Source organism: Gossypium arboreum, chromosome 9 (assembly GCF_025698485.1).
Source record: "Gossypium arboreum isolate Shixiya-1 chromosome 9, ASM2569848v2, whole genome shotgun sequence".
Taxonomy (NCBI): domain Eukaryota; kingdom Viridiplantae; phylum Streptophyta; class Magnoliopsida; order Malvales; family Malvaceae; genus Gossypium; species Gossypium arboreum.
The window spans coordinates 6,803,189-6,826,734 of NC_069078.1; the positions used below are offsets into that span (position 1 = coordinate 6,803,189).

The 23,546-nt window shown below is 30.7% G+C and overlaps 3 protein-coding genes across 6 annotated transcripts; 2 read left to right on the forward strand and 1 right to left on the reverse strand.

The window, feature by feature from the left end:
- Nucleotides 1-2,820: 2,820 nt before the first annotated feature.
- LOC108457199 (uncharacterized) lies at nucleotides 2,821-5,386 on the forward strand. Its single transcript, XM_017756113.2, has 2 exons — nucleotides 2,821-2,949; nucleotides 3,634-5,386. Exon 2 carries the CDS (start codon nucleotides 3,639-3,641, stop codon nucleotides 5,157-5,159), a length of 1,521 nt encoding a protein of 506 aa, XP_017611602.1. The 5' UTR covers nucleotides 2,821-2,949; nucleotides 3,634-3,638; the 3' UTR covers nucleotides 5,160-5,386.
- Nucleotides 5,387-13,204: 7,818 nt separating this feature from the next.
- LOC108457201 (serine/threonine-protein kinase PBL34-like) lies at nucleotides 13,205-17,137 on the forward strand. Of its 4 annotated transcripts, none has more exons than XM_017756116.2 (6): nucleotides 13,209-13,773; nucleotides 14,283-14,620; nucleotides 14,693-14,828; nucleotides 15,418-15,557; nucleotides 15,937-16,060; nucleotides 16,145-17,137. In XM_017756116.2, the coding sequence occupies exons 1-6, from the start codon at nucleotides 13,620-13,622 to the stop codon at nucleotides 16,645-16,647; spliced, it is 1,395 nt and encodes a 464-aa protein (XP_017611605.1). In that variant the 5' UTR covers nucleotides 13,209-13,619; the 3' UTR covers nucleotides 16,648-17,137. The 4 variants fall into 4 exon arrangements, with proteins under 4 accessions (XP_052874680.1, XP_052874681.1, XP_017611605.1 ...); XM_017756117.2 differs by having other exon boundaries at nucleotides 15,421-15,557; XM_053018720.1 differs by having other exon boundaries at nucleotides 13,205-13,773; nucleotides 15,937-17,137.
- A 1,382-nt stretch (nucleotides 17,138-18,519) lies between these two features.
- Nucleotides 18,520-21,124, reverse strand: LOC108454159 (mitochondrial outer membrane protein porin of 34 kDa). The gene is made up of 6 exons (XM_017752507.2): nucleotides 20,921-21,124; nucleotides 20,765-20,832; nucleotides 20,001-20,111; nucleotides 19,502-19,588; nucleotides 19,173-19,381; nucleotides 18,520-19,088 (listed from the first exon to the last, which is right to left on the reverse strand). Exons 1-6 carry the CDS (start codon nucleotides 20,967-20,969, stop codon nucleotides 18,782-18,784), a joined length of 831 nt encoding a protein of 276 aa, XP_017607996.1. The 5' UTR covers nucleotides 20,970-21,124; the 3' UTR covers nucleotides 18,520-18,781.
- Between the last annotated feature and the right edge of the window lie 2,422 nt (nucleotides 21,125-23,546).

A 23,546-nucleotide genomic window follows, 5' to 3' on the forward strand; every position in this document is an offset into this window, starting at 1 on the left:
GAATCCGATAAGTGTATATATAGCAAATATGAAAAATGGAAAAGGTGTCATAATTTGCTTATATGTAGATGATATGCTTATTTTTGGCACGGATTAGGAACAAATAGAAAACAAAAAAAAAAATTCTTATCAAACAACTTTGCTATGAAGGATATGGGTGCAGCAGATGTTATTCTTGGGATTAAAATAACCCGAGATGAAAGCACTATAGCTTTATCACAATCACATTACATTGAAAAGATGCTTAAAAAGTTTGATCTTTTCAAATGTATACCTGCATCTACACCCATGGATCCTCAAATAAAATTAGTATCTAATGTTGGTAGGAAAATTGATCAATTGAAATATGCAAGTCTAATTGGTTGTCTTATGTACATAATGACTTGTACAAGTCCAGATATTGCATATGCTGTTGGGAAATTGAGTAGGTACACAAGTAATCCAAGTAGCTTGCATTGGCAAGCTTTGAATAGAGTACTTAGGTACTTAAAGAAAACTATTAACTATGGATTGTGTTATAATGGATATCTTCCAGTTTTAGAAGGGTATTCGGATGCTAGTTTGATTACAAGTTTGGAAGATCATGCATCTACTAGTGAATGGATTTTCATTCTTGGTGGAGGAGCCATTTCTTGGGGTTTCAAGAAACAAACATGTATTACTGATTCCACCATGGCAGCAGAATTTATTGCATTAGCCGCTGTATCTAAAGAAGCAGAATGGTTAAGAAATTCGCTTTATGATGTACCTTTATAGCCTAAGCCAATTTCAACTATTTCTATCCGTTGTGATAGTAAGGCTACTCTAGCAAAGGCATATAGCCAAGTATATAATGGAAAGTCTAGACACATTGGATTAAGACATAGTTATGTCCGACAATTAATTTCTGATGGAGTGATCACTATTAACTATGTGAGGTCAAGTGAAAATTTGGCTGATCCTTTGACAAAAAGTCTTGCTAGAAATATAGTAAAAAAGACCTCAAAAGGGATAGGACTCAAGCCCATTAATTAGAGTCACCATGATGGAAACTCGACTTAATGCTTGGTATAACGTCAAGTCTTGAGTTCAATGAAACAAAGTACATCATTAGTATGTGTCTGTTAGCACTGTAAATAAATCCATCCTAAGACTAAAGTGCTAGGTACCCGTAATGATAAGGGAAGGATGAGTAATGTACTCTTAATGGACCCATAACATTAAAATGTTGGAGTGTTATAATTACGGGAACACTCTTGATGGGAACCTATGTGAATAGAAGTATGGCTGCTTCTAGGAGCTTAAGGGCTTGGTTCTGACAGCACTCATGAAAAGAAGACACAGGCACATGGTTATAATAGTGTCCCTAGATACTATGCATTGACCGATGTTGAAATCATTGTGTGAGATGTGTTCAGTTAATCAAATGAAATAGTTGGTTCAAAGCTTAGTCTACCATACAATTTCGATTAACTTTAACATGTTTTCACTAAGTGAAGGTTCAATCGTAAGATACCTTTCATTTATGCAAATTGATTTCTAAGAATATCAAAATCTAAAATATTTTGAAAATGGGGGGAGATTGTTGGAACATTTTCAAATATCTATAGTGTTCCAATAACTATAAATGAATAGGTGTAATTAATCAAAAGATTATATTGTTTGATTTTTTGAAAAAGAATTATAACTATTTAAATAATTTTATTTGAATAGTTATAATTAAATGAATAATTTTAAAGACATTATTATTCAAAAGACACCTATTGATGAAAGATGTCTTTATGAAGAGACATGAAAATTCCTATAAATAGGAATGAGATTTCATTTGGAAATATACCATCAAATTCTAAGATTCTTTCTTTCCTTCATTCGTTTTCTAATATTATTAGATTATTCTGTAAAGTATTACTGCAGAAATCCTTCATAGAAATTGAGTTTCTTGCCATACATTGCTCAGTGTGTAGTGGGCTATTCTCGTCAGTGCAAAACGCAAATAGTCATTGGCTTTATTGTATCCTCGAGGTTAATTTGCTTGGAACTCGTTTGCACACCGAAGATAGGTGGGGGCGAATATAACCTTAAAGATAGTGGCTTGATACATGCCTTGGAGCCTTGTCCTATTTCTTCTTCTGTTCGAGTTCCGTTCGTGTGTTCGAGATTTTCCTCACCGAAGATTTGTACTAACACAATTCTTGTAGATTCATCGCTATGAAAAAAATTAACTGAGAAATGAGAAGCAAAAAAAAAAACAAAACTTCATCTTATTGCCTCAATGCTCATGGCTTGAGAAATGGAAGGGTCCATCATAATGTATCTTGTTTGGACAAACATGATAATTTCTAGACTTTTCGTAAATGCACAATTACTTTATGAATTTTACTATCGAGTAGTTTAAGGATATTTTTTAAAATATTATTATATATTTCACTACATTGGGATTTAGTATACTAGCTTTATAAATTAATTACATTTAATGAAAAAATTATTAAATAATAATCATAATTAGAGTTTGATAAAAACTTTTTAAAATTTCATATTTCAATTTACATCTTCAAGAAGAAAAAAATATGTTGTAAACACATTTAACACTAATAAAGATAAAAATATAATTATAAATTATAAATTAAATTAATATTATTTTAAATTATATTTTCTTTTCATAATTTGTCAATAATTTCTTTCAATATTTACAAATGTAATGAAAAATTATTAGTACATTTAATTAAATTAATTTTATTCTGGCCCAGAAAATTATAATTTAAAGTTTGGGCCCAAAAAATTAAGTGAAACCCGCTACAATATGGGTCAAAAGGCCCATTACACTCCCAAAAATAAAAACGAAAAAAGAAACAAAAACAAAAATGGCTTTCGCCTTCGGCTTTATATTATAGGGTTTTGAAAGCATTAGTTCATTTTCTTCTTTCTTTTTGCTCGCGGATTAGCGGTGTATTGGCGGTGACAGCCATAAAGGTAATTTTTTTTAAAAAATCTGGCATTAATTTTTTTTCTTCAATTTTCTTGTTTCCAATAATTTTGCAGTATCAGTTTTAATGAATTCGTTCTTTTTTGTTTTTATTTTTTGGGATTTTGATGTTCTTTTTGCATATTGAATTAGATTTTTTTTTAATTATTTTAGTGTGATTGAGATTTCTTATGTATACAAGTAACTCTCTGAATATGTTCACTTGAAAGATTGTTCTTAAAATTCATTTTATTTTATTTCATTAAAAATATTGTAAATCTGGGTTTTTCTTGTTCTAAATTAGGGATTTTGTTGATTTTTTTTATGATTGTAAAAACCAGAAGGCTATTCTTTGTGTTATGCCCTTAGTTTCTGTTTCTTTGAGCTGTTTATAATACACACACACACACACACACACATATATATATATAAAATCATCCTTTTGCGCCGATGGGCAGCCATGCTTGTAAATAGGTTGTCTTGTTGAATATGTTGAACTTATATGGATTGTTTCCAACGTCGGTTGCTGTTGTTTTAACTAATGATGTTGTTAAACAGCAGCTTTTAAGTTAACCCTTCATTAGGACAGACATACGATTGACTCGCTTGTTTCTAGTTATTAGCTTTTTCCGCCATTGATGTATGTTGCTTTGAGCTGCTATATACTTATGATTATCATCTTTATGGAACAGTTGCTATGGCATCAGATATGTTTGTGGTTCCTCAAACAAGAGGTACTGTCTTGTGTTGCAAATGTGGTATTTCAATGGCGCCAAATCCTGCCAACATGTGTGTAACATGTTTGAGGTCTGAAGTTGACATCACAGAAGGTTTACGAAAGCATGTGACCATTATGCATTGTCCCGATTGTGATAGCTACTTGCAGCCCCCAAGAACTTGGATAAAAGCTCAGTTGGAATCAAAGGAGCTCTTGACGTTTTGTGTGAAACGACTGGAGACTGATTTGAAGAAAGTTAGGCTGGTAAATGCTGAATTCATTTGGACTGAACCACATTCTAAGAGAATCAAGGTCAAGCTGAAGGTTCAAAAAGAGGTTCTTAATGGAGCGATTTTGGAGCAATCTTATGTTGTCGAGTATGTTCAACAAGATAACATGTGTGACTCTTGTACGAGGTATCAGGCGAATCCTGACCAGTGGGTGGCTTCTGTGCAACTCAGACAGCGTGTATCCCACAGGCGAACCTTCTTTTATTTGGAACAGCTCATCCTGAAACATGATGCTGCTGCCCATGCCATTAAAATCAAGCAAATGGATCAAGGAATTGATTTTTTCTTTTCCAACAGGAGTCATGCTGTGAAGTTTGTCGAATTTTTAGGTAAAGTTGCTCCAACAAAGAGTAGACATGACAAACAGCTTGTGTCTCATGATCCTAAGAGTAATAGCTACAATTACAAGTACACGTTCTCAGTCGAAATATCCCCCATTTGCCGTGAGGATTTGATTTGTTTGCCTCCAAAGGTGGCTACTAGTTTGGGGAACCTTGGTCCTCTTGTGATCTGCACGAAAGTTACGAACAACATTACGTTGTTGGATCCGTTTACTCTGAGGCAGTGTTTCTTGGACACTGACCAGTATTGGAGGCATTCCTTCAAGTCCCTACTTGGTAGCAGGCAACTGGTGGAATATGATGTCTTTAACATTGAAGTTGTTTCTCCTGAATATAATCTTGGGGGCTCGAAATATGTAATGGCAGATGCTGAGGTGGCTCGTGTAAGTGATTATGGGAAGTTGTTTTACATAAGAACACACCTAGGCCATATTCTAAAGCCTGGAGATCGTGCACTCGGGTATGACCTTTATGGGGCCAACAATAATGATATTGAACTCGATAAGTATAGAGGACTTGTCCTTCCTGAGGCAATTCTGATAAAGAAGAGCTATGAAGAAAAACGCCAGAAGAAGCGTGGGAAGCCTCGTCCATGGAAGCTTAAGTCCCTTGATATGGAACTAGACGAATCTAAAGGTAGAGCGAACGAACAGAAGCTGGACACAGAATATGAAGAGTTCTTGAGGGATTTGGAAGAGAACCCTGAGCTAAGGTTCAACTTATCACTGTACCGTAACAAAGATTACCAGCCATCAGAGATGGTATCGGTGTCGGATGGGGATGATCTGCCTTCGGTTCCATTGGAAGAGTTGCTGGCCGATCTCGAGCTGAGTGAACAAGAAGATGGTGAAGATAGCATGAGAGAATGAATCTATGTTGTACTTCTCACATACTACTTTTTTTGAGTCTTGCCTTGAAATGATGTTTTGAGTTTTTGCTTTGTGTTTTTTGTTTCCGTTTTTTTTTTTTTTTTGGATATAGTAAATAAATGTTCTAATCATGAATTCTATCCTTCTTGTATTACCCTCGAATTTGACCGCATTAGGGCTTTCAAAAATATTTAATGTAACAAAGTAGTATAAATTAGCTGATCAAAGTTGGTACCAAGACCTAGTATTACTATGATGGAATATTATTTTTATACGAGTGTGTTTGCATGATTAGTGTGTTTATTTGCGGTTAGTGTAAAAATAGTAATGGTAAAAACAATAGTGGTAGTGAGATTAGATATTGTAGCATGAGACAAAAAATAAGTTAAAGTATCGCATCATATCACATTGTCTATCCAAATTTACCTTAATTATAAAAAGTTATAGAATGATCATTTAATTATTTATATCTTTTTTAGTCACCAAAAATAAATTGATAGAATATAACAACTTTAATTTTTAACATTTATATATTGTGTTAATTTAGTTTTGATTCCAAACAATTAGATTTGAATTCTTTCAACTTTTTAGGTAATAGGATCACAAATAAAAGTAAAATTGAAATGTAATGTGTCAACATTGAAGGTTAAGTTTTTAAAATTAAGACTAAATTGATATAATTTATAAATATTAAAAGTTAAAAAGTTGTTATCATGCCAATTCTAAAAGCTATCACGTAAAGGTTGATAACCAGAAAAGAAAAAAATCAAATAGTTAAGTAATTATGTAATATCCTGATTTTGGGCCTAGTCAGAATAGTGGTTTCGTGACCACAAAATCTGATATAGAAATAATTATTTTATGATTATTTTAAGGTCTATGATATGATTGCATGATTGTGTGAAAATTTCGTGAAGAAATTTTATGCATAAAGTGCTTAATTTGAAATTTGGGACTAAATTGAATAAATTGCAAAACTTGTGTTCTAGAAGTATTTTGCTTAAAATTGAATTAGATTATTAATTAGAGGTCATTAAAGAGTAATTTTACCAATTTCTAAGTCTATGGACAAAAATTGGACATGGATGGAATTTTTGAAAAGTTTAGTAGTAAGGGCATTTTGGTCATTTAGGGGTAAAATGAATTAAAATACAAAATTAAAAGCCAATTTTGCTCATCTTCAACCCCATGGCCGAATATAGCAAGGAGAAACCATGGCTAGGGTTTTTCAAGCTTCCAAGCTCGATTGTAAGTCCGTTCTAGCCTCGTTTTTAATGATTTTTACGTTTTTGGAGTCCCGGTAGCTCAATTTAGCTTATGCTAGCAATAATTTAACCTAGGGTTTATATTTGGAAAAATAATCATAGGTGAAATTTGTGTATTTTGGTGTTTTATGATAGAATACGAGGTTTTAAATTATGTTAGACAACTTGTGCTACTCGGTTTTAAGTGAAAACGAGCAAAAGGGCTTAATCGGTAAAAATACCTAATAGTCATAAGTACATGTTAGGGTGAGAATTTGATGTTGCCATAGAAGGGAAAAATGATCAGCATGTCATAAAACATAAGAAAATAGGCTGAATTTTAATTTACGAGCTTTGGGGCAAAAGTGTAAATATGCAAAAGTTTAGGGGCAAAATTGTAATTTTTCCAAAATATGATTTTGGGTCAATTTGAATAATGTGAGTCCTAATTAGACTATATTTTAAATGATAGAGCAAGGAAAACTGAAATTGGGCTAAAATGGGGAAAATACCAAGTTGTGGACGAAATGGTAAAATAGCCATTTTCGCATACGAGGTAAGTTCATATGTAAAGGTTGGTAACATAGTTATTATTTTAAATGTTTTAATGTTTTTTAAATGATATGATAATTATTATGAAATATTATACTTGTGATAATTGTTTGATAATATGTCAAATTATGTGATATACTTGGAAAATGTGAAATACTACCGAGTATCGGTATCGGCATTCCGTAGAAGATGGTTGAGACACATGATTGGGAAAAGGTCCGTTGAACCTCAGGAATGGATTAGGATACAAGTGACATGTCATGGGATATTTGGGCATCCGAACTCGTTGAGTTGAGTCCGAGTTCACTTATGGATGCGAGCGTCCGAACTCGTTGAGTTGAGTCCGAGTTCGTGAGATGTAACTAGGCATCCGAACTCGTTGAGTTGAGTCCGAGTTCACTTATGGATGCGAACGCCCGAGCTCGTTGAGTTGAGTCCGAGTTCACTTATGGGCGGGTTACATGGTAGCTTGGCTACATATGTGGCACTTATGTGCAAGTTATCCATATGTCCGAATTATATTCCGATGTGTTCAACGGGTAAAGTTCTACTCAAATGGAGGAATATTCAAGATGAAAGGGACGTATTGGTAAGTGTTGTGAAATGGATACTTTGAACAGGTATGTACTTAACCCTCGGGTTGAAAACTCGATATAACAACAATATGGTAAGATGATAAATGAAAAGGTGATATGAATGTCTTGGTGATGATTATGCAAATGATGTTTTATGTTTGCTTATATGGTTATGTTACTTGCTATTTGCATGTGAGCTTACTAAGCATTTATGCTTACTCCTCCTTTTCATTCCTTGTAGTGTTGACAAGCCAGCTCGGAAATCGGAACGGTCGGAGGCACGCCACACTATCCGTATACCATCTTGGCATAATGGCTTGTATATTTTGAGTATGGCATGTATAGCATTATAATCATTTTATATGTATGGTCTTATGATATGGTTATTGAGTGGTATGGAAATAGAAATGCTTGGTAATGATTAGCCATTGGAATGGCTAATCATGATCATATTTGGTATTATGTATGTCAAATTGCTAGCTAATCCATGGAAACCATGAAATAGGTAAAATTTACCATAAAATAGATTCAGACAGCAGCAGTGACGTGAGTTTAAAAAATCACTAAAAATAGTAGAAATGGAATTAAATAATGAATAAGTTATGGAATCGAAGCTTGATGAGTCTATTTTCATATGGAATAAGTGAAACAGCTATATGAGCTATATTTTATGAGATGTTTAAATTTTTGTGAAACAGGGCCAGAGCGATTTCTGGATCCCCTGTTCTGACTTTGGAAATTCACCATAAATTTTACAAAGATAATTAGAAGTCACGCTTTATATGTACAGATTCCTTATTGAGTCTAGTTTTATTAGAGACAAACGGTATAGTCATTGAAGCTCTGTACAGGGAGATATCTGATTCGTAATACACAGAGGTCAGAGTAGTTGAACCCTGAAACAGGGGAGACTTTAACTAATAAACTGTACTAATTGGCCCAACCAAAAATTCTAGAAAAAAATTAGTAGATATATATATGAGTCTAGTTTCAGGAAAAATTTACGGAATTGGATTTCGAGTTTCGTAACTCGAGATATGATTTTTAAAGCGACTGTGATGCAGTTAGCCAGCTTGTCTGGAAATTTTAAAATGAATTGTATGAGCTGTTTAATTAATGAATTAAGTCCGTTAACACCTTGTGTTCGACTCCGGCAATGGTATCGGGTATGGGGTGTTACAAATTATTTTGTAATTTTTATAATTAGATGACAAAAGAAATTTATCAATAATTGAGTGACTGCTAATGTAGTTTACTGTAATTGTCAAATTAGATAACTCTTGGTTTGATTTATGAAGTTATTTAATAACCATGATGAGTTTCTCAATTCTATCACATGCGAGATGGAAGCCAAAAGATCAATTTATTAAAACCCTAAAATCTTCTTTATTTTCTTTGAAGAAAAGTGAAAAATAAAATAAAATTTGCACTTTGGAAAACTTGAATGTATTGAATATCACCATTTAAAATGTGTATGAATTGTGGTGTGAGTAACTATTGAACATCGATTTCGAATTAGAAAGTTTATAGATAATTTAAAAAATATATATGAATTAAATTTGTTGTTGAAGGTTGATAATTTTCCTGACACGTTATTAATTCTCTTGGCATAAATTTATTTATTGTTAATAGATCGATTAGAGTATTATTTCGATAGATAATTTTTTATAGAGTTCATTAGTATTGAACTCATTAGTTTACCCCATCTATTTGAATGATCGGTTTCAACTCGAAAGGAAGAATTGATAATACACATAAAATCATCCATTCTAATTCTATATTTGTTTGAATAAGATGTTTAGCCAATTTCATGCATTTTTTCCATTCATTACCCATGAGGTCTTCTTCCCCTAATTATTTTCATTCTACCACCGAATAATCAATAAGAATTCGTAAATCTAAATAGATTAATTGTTCTCGAATAGCACTTGCTCCAGTTGAATGTGACCGTTCTTTTTTGTTAAATTTCAACGTGAAATGACTTAACTAAATCTTACTTTTAGTATGAAACTTTCTCCTGTGTCAATATCTGTAATTAGGGTTTGATTTTTTTATATAAAAAAAGCTAAACTATTAAAAGAGGGTTTAAATTAGTCAAAATTTTGTTAAATAAATCTCAATATTTTTATTGTATTGAAATAAATTTCCGGTTTATTATTTTAATTATTTTTCTTTGGATTGAAATATTGATTAAATAGATTGAGTTTTGACTTCATTGATACTATTATTATTATAATAATTAAGAAAATATAAATTCGCGTGAACTGAAGTACATATTTTCTTCCTGAAAAAAAATTATAAAAATTTTACAGTTAAGATTAAAGTTGATTTGAAAAGAAAATTGAAGGTTTGAAATATGTGGATAGTGGTGCCAAATCAAAAGAATGGTCCAATAATAATTGCAAGTGGCATAGATGTGATTATGTTAATGGAAGAAGTTGGATTTGATCAATTTTGGACAATAGGAAGTATTAGGGTTGAATATTCAGTTTTAATTTTGTTTTTTTTTAAATTTAAAAGTTTTAAAGGCTACTTCCATTCAGCATATGGTGGAGTTCAGCTGGATCATCTAAATCTCTTCCAAATTATAAAAAGAAGAAAAAAAATTAATAAAAAAATCCACAAAAGCTAAAATAAAAATTGAATAGAAGTTTGGGCCTTGATAATTACATGGCCCAACAAAGATAGATCAACTCATTTTTAATTTGAAAACAGAATGCTTTTGGAAAGTGTTAATTTAAGAATGTTTATTTTAAACAGGATGTTGAAAATTTTTAAAAAAAATTAATTTAGATAATATTTAAATAATTTAATATAATTATACACAAAATATACTTTTTAAATATTTTTTAATAATTAATAAATTATTTGTAAATTTAATTATACATAAGATATTCTAAACTTTTAAATATAATAATAAATAATATTATGATAATACATTAAATATAAATTAATTTAAAAATTTATACCTTTTAAATGGTTAATACAAAATATTTTGATAATTTCTCTCCCCAAAGGTAAAAAGCTTATTTGAGCTGGTAGGAGTTTTAGATTTTATTAGGTTTTATGAAAATTATTCAGCTTATTTGAGCTTGGACCACACCTTTCATTTTTAATTTTGGATTGAAATTTCTTTTATTATAATTTTGAATTTTGTATAACTTCAAGTACATTTTAAAGTTATTTTATAATTTTTAATAGGTTGTTTAATTTTTCTATTTTTTATATTTTTAAATATTTCACAATTCCTAATAATATTTAAATTTTTTATAATTTTAATATTTTCTAATACTTTTTATTTCCCTAAATTTTTAATCAATTTCTTAAATTTTAACAATTTTTTAAAATTTTTACAATCTTCTAATAATTTTATTTTTTATATTTTAGATATTTCAAAAATTTTAGTAATTTTTAATAATTTTATAAATTATTTATAATTTTACATTTAAAAATTTATTGATGTGGACCACCACATCAATAACAAAATGATTGACTGAGCAATTGTTAACTGTCATGTCAACACATTAATCGTCAATGATAGAAATTATTATTCTTAACATTTGAGAGCTTAATTGGGTGTATTTTTCATGGAGTGGTTTGATTGTTTTTTTACTAATGAAAATTACAAAACCTTTTGGGACCATTAAACTTTTTTTTTTTTAATTTTGGATTTTGTTAAGTATTAATTTTCATAAAAAATAGTTAGTAGTATTGATTAATTCTTAGTTCAACTGGTATTATTGTTATAGCAACAACTAAAAGGTGTGAATTCAAACTATTTAAGCTCGTATTTTCTCCTATTTAAAAGTAGGCTAAGTTTAAATGGATGTCCTTTAGAGGTCTCTCTATGATAAGAATCTAATCAAATTAGTCTATCTATTAATAAAATGGATTGAATTAATCCTTTTACTATTAAAAAAATTCAAATAAAATTAAATTAGAATAGAGTTAACAATTATTATTTTAAAAATAATTTATTATTTAATAAATTTATAATTTTAAGGTTTTATCTATTCAAAAATTTTAACTATTTTTTATTATCAGTTAGATCTTCAGCCTATTTCTAACAACATTAATTAAAATTATTACAAAAATCTTTCTACATATCAATATTAGGAGAAATGCTAGATTTGATTATTTTAAGACATGTTTAAATTAAAAAAAGTAGAGATTAAAGGATGGATAATTAAAATTCTATGCAATAAATTGGAAAATAATTGTTTTGATGATGATTAAATAATGATTAGAAGTGATAATGGGTTTGAATGGTTATGTAAGGTATCTAGACTAATTTTTTAAGTTCGGGTTTGGTTTGATCTAACTTGAAAAATTAATTTACTTTTTTTGTCTAAATCCGACCCAATTTAAGAAAAGTAAATCCAAGGTTGACCTAACCTACCCATACTTAGTTTTTAGATTAGTTTTATTAAAAATAATTTTCAAAAATTATAATACATTAAATGCACTAAAAAAGTTAAAATAAAAGTTTCTAACACATTAAAAATACATTAAAAGATAATATTATTAAAAAATACTATCATAAATATAATAAAATTTATTATAGTAAAAAACAAAAATAAATATAATAAATATTTTATTGTATTAAATATAATTTTAAAATTTTTATTTTGGGTTGGGTTATTTAGTTGGGTAAATTTTTTTAGGTTTTGGGTAATGAGTTTAATAGTTATTAGGTTAGTGATTTAATATAAATATAATAATTATTTAACATATATAATTAATATAGTATTGCTTTATAACATAATATTCGGGTCAGATCGGACTCGAGCAAAAAAGCTTTCCCAAAGCTTGACCCATATAAAGAACAAGCTTTAAATTTTACCCAAGTTCATTTTTTAAATATCATATTTTGTCTAAACTCTTCCGTTTTCTAAACGTATTTTCAAATTTAAACAAATGACCCGATCCATGATCAAGTCTAAAATAATTAACTTGAACACAAATCGAAAAAAAGAAAATGTATAGGTATATAGTGAAAAAGAAATGTAGTAAAGCAAAAAAAATAATGAGAAGATAAAAAAAGGGGAATCAAATTTCAAGTTATTGATTTGTAATTCCACTAAGTGGCGTATGGTGATGGAAAAGGCACTTGGTAATTTGGCTACAACCACACCAATGAAAGTGATTGTTGTCTTTGTCTCTTTGTAAAACATGTTTTTTTTTAATTAGGCAAAATATAAACCTACCTATATGCAAACGTGGCTTTGTCTCAATGAATTTTTATGTATCTTAATGCCCTTTACATATAAGATCAACCCTAACATAAATAAAAAACAAAATCTTTTTGAGTATATCACTTCCATTCTTTTTTCTAACATCTGATTTTCTTCGTCTAATTTTGCCTCTACTCTATCTTCTTTTTAAAAATTTGAAATTTAATCCTTTTATTTTTATTTTTGCTTGTTAGATTTTAAATCAATAACAAAATGGATAGAGTTATATTAAAATTTAAAAAATAAAATATAATTTTACGATTTATTAATTTAAAATTTTATAAATTTATTTTTAATTTTCAAGTTTTAATATGTTCACGTATGAACTTATATAATCTTAAAATATAAATTCTAATTTAAGGAAAGTTCATTAACAAGGTGCGTAATTAAAATTTTTAATTCAGATTACGAAAATGGCTAATATTTTGTAATAAAAATAAATGGAGTTTATTTCGGAAAAATACAGGAATTTTTTTTTAAAAAATTGTTTGTTGATTTGGAATATGCTAAGATCACTGTTGGTAGTTAGCAGCACAGAGATGAATTTTTTTTTTATGCTTATTTATTTGGTTTCTCTCTCTTGCCCAAGCTGCCCTTTTTCTCTGTTTCAAACTGCCCAATCTGCCCTTTGTTGAAACACTTTCTCAAGCAGCGCTTAATCTCTCTCTCTCTCTCTCTGTCTATCAAAAATTGCCTTTTGACTAAATTTCATAAACTGGGTGTTAGTGATTAACAGCTAAAAATCTACTTTTTATTTGTATTTAGATGTTTTAAGATTAAAAAGTTGTCAGTTTTATTGAAAGGAGGAAAGAAAAAGTTGCTTTCTTTGAGAAGAATTTGGATGGTTTTAGAAAGATGGGGTTTGGCCATCAATCTGAAAGAGAGAAAAAATCATCAAGGAAGAACAAAGATGAAGAAGAAGAAACTGGATGTTGGGTTAAATTAAGATTTTTGGGAAGTTGCATGTCTTCAAGATCAAGAGTTGATAACTCTATGAGTGGAACAACAGGTATGATCTTATTTTTAATCTCTTAAAAATACTTTTTTTTAAAAAAAAATATCTTAAGAAAAAAGGAATAAATAACTCTAGAATATAAGAAATTTTTAGATTATAGGCAAGTATTTTGGTGTTAAACAACATATCTTTTAAAAACTTTTTCTACTTTTATAGAAATTCATCTGAGATTGATCTCTTTATTAATCTTAATTAAAGTTATATAAATATTAGTTATTTTGTGGTGCTTATGCTATATACTTGCATGTTAATGGAGTTTCTTTTTTTAGGCAAATAATCAGTTTTTGGTGAATGATGTGATTAGTTGAAACTTAAAAGCAACTAGTTTTTTACCATTTACTATTTTGGAAAAGCCAATAAGATGAATCCTTGAGGCATTTTGATACAGTTTCTAAATACTGTTGTGTAAAAAATGCATATATAATATGTGAAATGGTATCTGATAGCTACTATTGTTGAATGATCTTTAATTTCACTGTCTTGTTGTTTGTATATATTATCAGCTGAAAGTAAATCGACGACGAGAGAGAAAAGCCGAGATCAACCGGTTGTTCCCGTGTCTTCCACAACCACTAGTAATGCAGAAACTGCTTCTTCGACACCGAAATATAGTGAGGAACTGAAAGTTGCTTCGCAGCTTCGAAAATTCACATTTATTGACCTTAAGTTAGCAACCCGGAATTTTAGACCTGAGAGTCTTCTCGGTGAGGGTGGGTTTGGTTGTGTCTTCAAGGGTTGGATTGAGGAGAACGGAACTGCTCCTGTGAAACCCGGTACTGGACTTACTGTTGCTGTCAAAACACTAAACATTGAGGGACTTCAGGGTCACAAAGAGTGGCTGGTATGACATCTACATTTCATATACCGTACATTTCTTTCTATTTTAAATTTCATGTTTCCCCTCATGTTTCAGGCCGAAGTGGATTTTCTTGGGAACCTCCTTCATCCCAATTTGGTTAAATTGGTTGGTTACTGCATCGAGGATGATCACAGGTTACTGGTATACGAGTTCATGCCACGAGGAAGTTTGGAGAACCACCTCTTCCGTAGTACGTAACACCGTTGTGGATCATGATATACCTTTTGCATGGTTTACATGATTGTTTAACCAAAGTATTCCGACACTTAAATAGCTCAGCCATGCATATGCTGCTAGCTGTGTTTAATAAATGTATGGTTTCTATGGTGCTCTTTAACTTAGGTCAAAACCGAGAATTAGGGTTTTGTTATCGGAAGGTAATGTTGTCAGTTGTACAAAATTTAGCTTACAGATACGGAATGGTGCCTGAAGTTTTCCTCTTTTTTATGTTGACATGCATGCTTTCTCCTAATAAGCTTGAACGCTATTGGCAACGAAACGATTTATCAAATAATTGGATTTTGATAATTAGGCTGCCGTACTAAATGTGTGATTATAGTGAAAATTTATGCTAGAATTGACTTGTCATTTTAATTTTGTGTAAACACGTCAAATGTGAGGCCAAAGTGGTCAACTCTTTGAAACTTTTCAAAGTGACATACCATTAGAAACTTGGAATGAAAAATCTAATGTGTGGTTATTGTTTTCATATTCATTGTTGTTTGCATTTTTCGTGTTTGATGTTTAATTTTCTCTGGTAACAACCATTTTTTGCGCAGAAGGGTCCTTGCCACTTCCTTGGTCTATTAGAATGAAAATCGCACTTGGGGCTGCAAAGGGTCTCGCCTTTCTTCATGAAGAAGCCGAAAGACCAGTGATATATAGAGATTTTAAAACATCTAATATCCTGTTAGATGCGGTATGTAACTGAAAACAGAAACTAGGTTCCCTCCATAAGTTTTCCTTCTTTTATGTCTCGTTTGGTTACTAGTGTAATAACACGAGGGAAGTGCATATTTATTACATATGAATTACAATAGTTAGATATATAAAAAAAAAAAAGAATAGTTAGTACAAATTTGAACTTGAAATTAGAAAGATAAGTAACGACTCTTGTAAAAAATAAGACATTCAAAATAAGTGAAAACTTCCCGTCTCTTTGCTAAAAGTAAGTCATTGAGTGGTTGAATATTATAAATTGAATTAGTTTATTGCTCCCGTATATACTAAAATATGCGAAAAAAATAGTACTTCTACCATATGTAGCATTATTGTTCTAAACTTGTTCCCGACTTCAGGATTACAATGCCAAGCTCTCTGATTTTGGACTCGCCAAAGATGGTCCGGAAGGAGATAAAACTCATGTATCTACTCGAGTTATGGGAACATATGGCTATGCTGCTCCAGAATATGTAATGACTGGTATGTCGTGTATTCACTTTTATTTCTCTATAATGTTTAGAGTTGAAAAGCTTCTTTTACCTAGATCATTGGCTATATATGTAGGACATTTGACATCGAAGAGTGACGTATATAGCTTTGGGGTAGTTTTACTTGAAATGTTGACTGGCCGAAGATCCATGGACAAAAACCGACCTAATGGGGAACACAATCTCGTGGAATGGGCAAGACCTCATCTAGGAGACAAGAGAAGGTTCTTTCGAATTTTAGATCCTCGTCTTGAAGGCCACTTTTCGATAAAAGGTGCACAGAAAGCTGCGCAGCTGGCTGCCCAATGTCTTAGCCGTGATCCCAAAGCCAGACCTCGGATGAGTGAAGTTATTGAAATCCTAAAGCCTCTACCAAACCTTAAAGATATGGCTAGCTCTTCTTATTATTTCCAAACTATGCAGTCCAATCGTAATAGGTCCAATGTAAATGCTAAAAACGGCACCAGAGCACAAGCAGGATTCGTAGTGAGGAAAGGACAACCTATGAGGAGCTTGTCTGCTTCAAGCAATCATCAGGCTCCTCACCCATCGCCAAAGCCCAAAGCAAAAGAATCATAGGTTTGAGTTTCTCTATGTTCATACTTTGAATTCGGTTCTTATCCGGTATCTGCTTCTTCGGACTGTGATGTCCACTGTTTAATTATACCAGTAGAACTGAATGAACAAGCCGTACTGAACGTGCAGCATCACCGCCCCCTGTCTCACTTATTTCTCTCGTATTTAGAGGCTGAAAAGCTATGCTGGTAATGGATAATGGCATGGTGATGGGAACTAGGGAGATGGTAGATGAAATAGAATGGGAAGAATGAGGCTAATTTTATGCAAGTTGCATTATCTGTTCTTTGACCCCACAATATACCCTACCCCTCTTCATTGTCTCTTGTCTTTGATTTGCTGTTGTACAAATGGATCTCTTGTTAGTCTTGTTAACATCTTAACATAAGAAAAAATTGTGTACAATATATATATATATGCATACAGGGTGGTTTTTTTTTTTACTACATGACTTAGAATATGATGATGAAATGATGATGGTATGATTATGAAACGGTATGGTATGATGTTCACAAAAGCTAAAGTCCCCTTCAGTTAGCCACCCAACACCAATCCTTTAATTAGTCAAAAGTTTGTTTGGTGTCACAATCATAATTATACACTCTTCAACCTAGCCTACTCTATCCTCCTTCTCTGTCTTCCACTTTCAATTTTAGTGCTCCTCTTTTTAATATTCATATATATAAATCACAAGATGCTTTGTTTTCGTTCAAAAAGCATTTGGATTTGGAAGATGTGCTCTGAACCCAAATATTTAAGTAAAATTGTATTTTGTCTTTTTATTAAAAATAAATAAATTAATTTTGTAAGTTAAATTAAAGAATAAATTAATTATTTTGTTGAAAACTTATTTTTATGTATTAGTGTAAAATGCACATGGTATACCATGTTATTATTTTGTTATTTTGCAAATTACATTAACTTTTAACTATATAAATAAATAGTTTTTTTAAAAAATTAATATAATATTTAAAATAGATTAATTTATTTATTTCTTTTTCAGGAAAATACAAATCAATTTTGTAGAAAAATTATTAAAAAGAAAGAAACTGTATAATAATATGACTTTACCTGTTTAATCGACAGTGAATTAAGAGATGCCACAAATCGACAGTGAATTAAGAGATGCCACAGATCTAGGGTGAATTTGGATAGGCGATGCGTTTAGCTGCGATTAGTGTAAAAACAGCGATGGCAGTGAGATTAAATACTGTAACAGTACTGTAACGTGAGATAAAAAATAAGCTAAACACACCTCATCGCAGTCGAAACCCTAATGGTCGAGTAACTTTTTTTTGGCTTAAAATATTATTCTATTTATGCTGGGTCGATTTCGATCCATATAATTTCCCTGTAAAATGGGGTTGGGAAAATTTAATGCAATGAATCCTAATCATTTCATCATGAATAATAAGAAAGGAAAAAGAATTCCTGTCACATATATTTTTAATAATCAGCGTTTTTTCAATAATTAGGTTAAAAATAGTTGTTTGGATCTTAATTTTGATAATTCTAAACGTAAATTTTTCAACAATCTTATATTTTATGTTGTATATAATTCAAACGAACCGATAATATATTTTTATCAAATTTGGCTTATAATTTAATTTTTTTATTCATTGATTGTAATATGATAATAAGGTTGATTTTATGATTGGATAAGGTCTAATCCACAAATGATGTCCATGGTCCATCCAAATACGTTGACAAATAGTATCTAATTAAATATTATATACAACCCAAACAAACTACTAAAATAAATTAGATATCAACAATTACAACATGAAAAACACTAATCCCATACTAATCTAATATACAAATTACCTATGGTCAACCCCTACCCCTTCTATATAAAAATTAACACACACACACATATTTTAGCAAGATAGGGATTATTAAATATATTCAAGTAAAGAAATACTGAATATCAGTTAAACAGGGGATGTTCAAAAAGAAGCCAACATGCCATTTCTTTTTCTTTTTGTTTTGTTTTCTTCTTATTTTAAGCCAAAAAGAAAAAAAGGACCACTGACATAAGTGTCTATGGCAACGCCATGAAAAAGTGTCAACAGATTACATTTCAAAATTCTAAGCTTACCTTGCCGTACTCTTCCAAGATGGAGAGCTCTTATAAAGCTCAAGGCTTGAGTGCCAAAGCAAGTCCAACCTTGGCACTCTTGTCAATGGACTTGGTATCCACCTCCCCAGAAATGGTAATGAGGGATCTGGGGCGCCACTCGTGCTGGATTAGTGCGCTTGCCTTCCCAGCGTTGTTCACCCGTGCCTTAACCATCGTCAATGGATCCAATGCATGTTGTGTACCGATGGTGATGGTGTTTTCATTGGTAGAGAAGCTATGGGTCACCTCGGCACCAACAGCAGTGTTAGTCATGGGATTCACTATATGATAGTATGACGCGTTAAGAGAGTCACCCTTTTCGTTCCTGCATCAATAAACAAGGGACTCAATGAGGATCATATACAATGATAGCAAGCCTAGAGACGAGAACATAGAACATATCACATACAGAGTCAACGATGCAATGAGATCCACATTGGAGAAGCTCAAACCGGCATTGCATTTTGTGAAATTCCCAGTCTTTGTGTCAAACGAGAGATCAGTTCCCAGTGCAAGAACATTAGTTCCAATCACACCTGAAAGGTTAACTATAGGGTTTGCAGTTAATCCAATGCTTGAGCTTATCCCTGCGTATTCATGCAAATACTGGAGTTCAACCTGGTATATAAAGAGGGAAAATAGCATCGTTGATCAGCATAGTGAACATTCTAACTGCTAGAGGCAGTTCTAACATGTTCTCAAATTTAAAAGCCAAAATTTGTGAACATGATTGCATACCTTGCCAGACCTCTGATCAGGGGCTCTGAAGCTAAAGATTGCTTTCAGCCCGGGTGCAGGTTGATCAACGGTTATGGTGGTATAGAGCTGATAAACATAAACTACTTTAGCACCAGAAATAATGTCCAAAATAAGAACCATATTTATTCAATATCAAAGGAATACAAGGGGGAAAAGAGCAACTATAAACTCAACCGAGGAGATTCTTCAATAGAATAGCATTCTATCCAAAAAGATTAGATGTCTAAAAGGCACATCACGCTCTAGTAATTCGATGTTCCAAACAAGTTTATAAGGCACAGGTTTCTAATGTGAAGGGCATGGAACATAACTACTGAGCTTCTCAAAAAAAAAAAAAAAAAAAAATTGGATGAAGACCAAAGAGTAATTAGAGAAAAGAGCATCATATCTCACTTGCTAACAAATATGTAACCAAGGACTAAAGCTTATACGCCAAATAAACTCGAAATAAACAAAAGAAACAAATCAAAATACTTACATTGGAGTAGGTATCCACTTTAATATCAGTTGTGACATTCTTATTCTTCAGCTGGGTGTTAACATCAGCCAAAAAGAGTTCGCCTTTCTTCGTTCCGGCAGATGTAATAGCCTAACAATAAAAAGGAGGGGGGGGGGGGGACACCCATAATACCAGAGAATTAGTTAAATTTCTTGTAGCAAATCAAGAATGGAACATCACACATGATACATAGCAATAAAAAAGAATGAGATGCCCATGCTAAAACTCTAAAAACATGAATCTTTCAACATTTCAAGTGTTGGAAGCAAAATATACAGAAATGCACTAAATTAGCTACTGTAATTACTTACTTAAGAGAACCCCTCTCCCAAAAAAAACAATGTATATACATAAATATACGTTTGAAAACAAATATGACAACATCTTTAAAATAACCTTAAATAAACATTCTTTTATCTAATAACATAAGCTTATAATAAGACATGCATCAGGAAGATTCTACCAAAAAAATCTAGAAAATGAATCCAATATTCACTGTTTAGGTTCATTGAAATTAACAACACATGCATTTTGCATCAAATCAAGAAACTGAAAAAATAAATCTACAAAGATCCCAACAAGACTATAAAATGTGACCAAAACAAAACTTGGGTTTCACAGAACAGAGAATCCAAAATCATTTCCTTCATAAAACTACATAAATCTTTAGCAAAAATAAAAAGCTACCCAGGAAATGAAAATCAAAGCTTGAATACTTGATCCAGCAAAAAGTTTTAACTTACAACTCCAGTTGGAGAGCTGGTGGTGAGAGTGAACTTGTGGTCAGTCTGATAATCCTTGTAAAGAAGGTCTAAAATCCAAAACAAAAAGAAAAAAAGTTCAGAAAGGTAGTCATAAAATTACAGATTGAAAGCTTAAAAAATTCGTAATTTTAATACCTCTGGCTTTCTTGCCGATTTCAGTGTAGAGACCTGGACCCTTGCCCATGATATCTTAATGGATTAAAGAATCTAGCGAAAATATTTTTTCAATGGGGAAAAGAACATTGAAAGCTGTAAATCTCAGAAGTGCAATAAATAGACCTCAAAAACCCTAACTCCAACTTCCATTTCGGATGTTGGGGTTTTGGCTAAAATATTATTTTTATTATTGAAAATTATCATGACCGTTGGATGTAAGAAGTGAGTCGGTTCCTATATGTTATCACCGTTGATTCATTGATTTATTCTTTTCTATTCACTAATCGAAAGAATCTTTTTCTTTTTTTTAACATAAAAAGTTAAATTAAAGATTCTTAATCCTTTTAAAATCGTTTCTAGAATTAGAAATAATCTATTCCAAATATTTAAATAAGAAAATAATACATTTAATTAAATTGAATCTACATAAATCAATTTTTTCTTCTCCAATAATATTTGTGGCAATATTTTTTAAATAATAAATTTGAGTACTTGACAAACAAGAAATGAATTTAAACTTTCTTTTAGGAAATAAATGAAATGTAAGAAATTATATTATATTTTAATAAAATTATTTATTGCATAATAATTTAAAATAATAAAAAATATTTTAGTTTTTATATTTAATTTAATAAAAGTTTTAAAAATCCGTACAATAATATATTGAATTCAATAAATTCTCAAAAAATTGACAACTAAAAGTCAATTTTTTTAAGTCAGATCGGAGATCGAACCGATTAGATTATTGATTCATCAGTTTGATCAGTCTAATCAGTTTGATTAAAAAATATTTAAAAATTCAAAAAAAAAATCCTGGTTCAATCGTTCTAATTATCGATTTAATTGTTTTATATCAATTCTTGATCTAGTCGGTTCAAAGCCACTTTTTGAACCAGTCCTCCAATCAATCCATAGTCTAACTAATCCGACCGGTCAATCTGTTCCAATTCAAACAATATTTCTAAAAATGTTTAAGTAATAATCACAATAAATTACATAAAAATATGATTTTTGATTCATAACAAATTGTAAATTATACTAATTTATCTTCCATTCTTTTTGTAACACCCTTCATCCATCCCAACGATTGGTGTGGATGGCAGATGCCACTAGAGCACTTTTGTCATGATTAATCCAACTGTTCATGTTTTTATCATGATTAATCTACAATGTTTCAATTATAATAATATGCTATGATAAAATAAATCATAGTAAAATATACCTAAAGGTTGTTAACATCATCGTCTTCACTCTGACTATTACCATAAGTATTATCATAAGTACTATCATAGGTGCTAAAACAATTTCAATATTAATAATGGAAATGTTATAAAATAATTAGGTGGTAGGGATCATATTATGATGAAAATTAAAAGGATTTACACATATTAAATACATATAATATTTATAAAATAATGAAAGTTTATAAGCAAAGGCAAAAGTATTTATACATATAGTATTTGTGACATCTACATTCAATTTAATTGCCAAATTTGAATTTGTGATATCATATTATGTTGCCAGAACGACTCAAAAGGATTCAATATCATTTAACAAGTATCGAAGTACTCAAAAAAGTAAATATCCATACATTCTCAATATACACTCACAGATCAGTTAAATGAATACCAACTAATACATTTTGTATATTCAAGGGTTGTATGGGGATAAAAATGAAATTAGGATTTGTAACAGCCCAGTTTAGACCCTAATCAGAATAGTGGTTTTGAAACCACAAATTCGAAGTCTTAAAATTATTTTTAATATTATTTTTGGTGTTTACAGTATGTGAATTAATATATGTGAAAGTTTCGAATGAAAATTTTATCGTTTGTGTGCCCAATTTGTAAAAAAGGACTTAATCGCGTAAAATGTAAAAGTGACATTCTAATTGTTAAAATGCTTAATTTCTTTGATTAATTAAAGATGGGATCGTTATGTTATAATTTGGCCATTAAACCATGGGATGGACAGTTATGGGCTTATGTTATATGGTTTTCTAATTAAATTACAAAGGTTAAAATTGTAAATGGTTTATTAACATGAAATAAATAAAACAAATCACAAAGATAATGGGGTATTCATCTTTTTCATGACCGAATGTTGAGAAGAAAAGAAGCCATGGTTTTTGTTTAAGTTTTGGCACCTAGGAAGCTTAATTCGGGTATGTTCTTTGTTCGATTTTTGATAATTTTTACGTTTTTGATATCGTAATTTCAAATATTAGTAAACCCATGCCTTAATTTTCAGATTTAATGAAGAATTTGAGATTTTCCATTGTTGATAGTGTGATGAATTTGTTGTTTGATGATGAAAAATAAATCTTTGTTGATAGATTATTATGTTTAATTAAGTGATTTTTGATAAAAATGTGTATTAAGGACTAAATTGAGAAATTTGTAAATTGAGGGGTCAAAATATGAAATAAATTGAATTAATAGGCTACTAGGGACCCAAGGTAAAATCGGCCTAACATGGGCATAATGCAATTTTGAGTATTTTGTGTTGTTTTGAAATAGGGGTTTAATTGTAAAAATGTAAAAGGTTAGGGGCTAAAATGCAAAATGCCCAAATTATGTAATTTTGAATGAAATTAAATGAATAT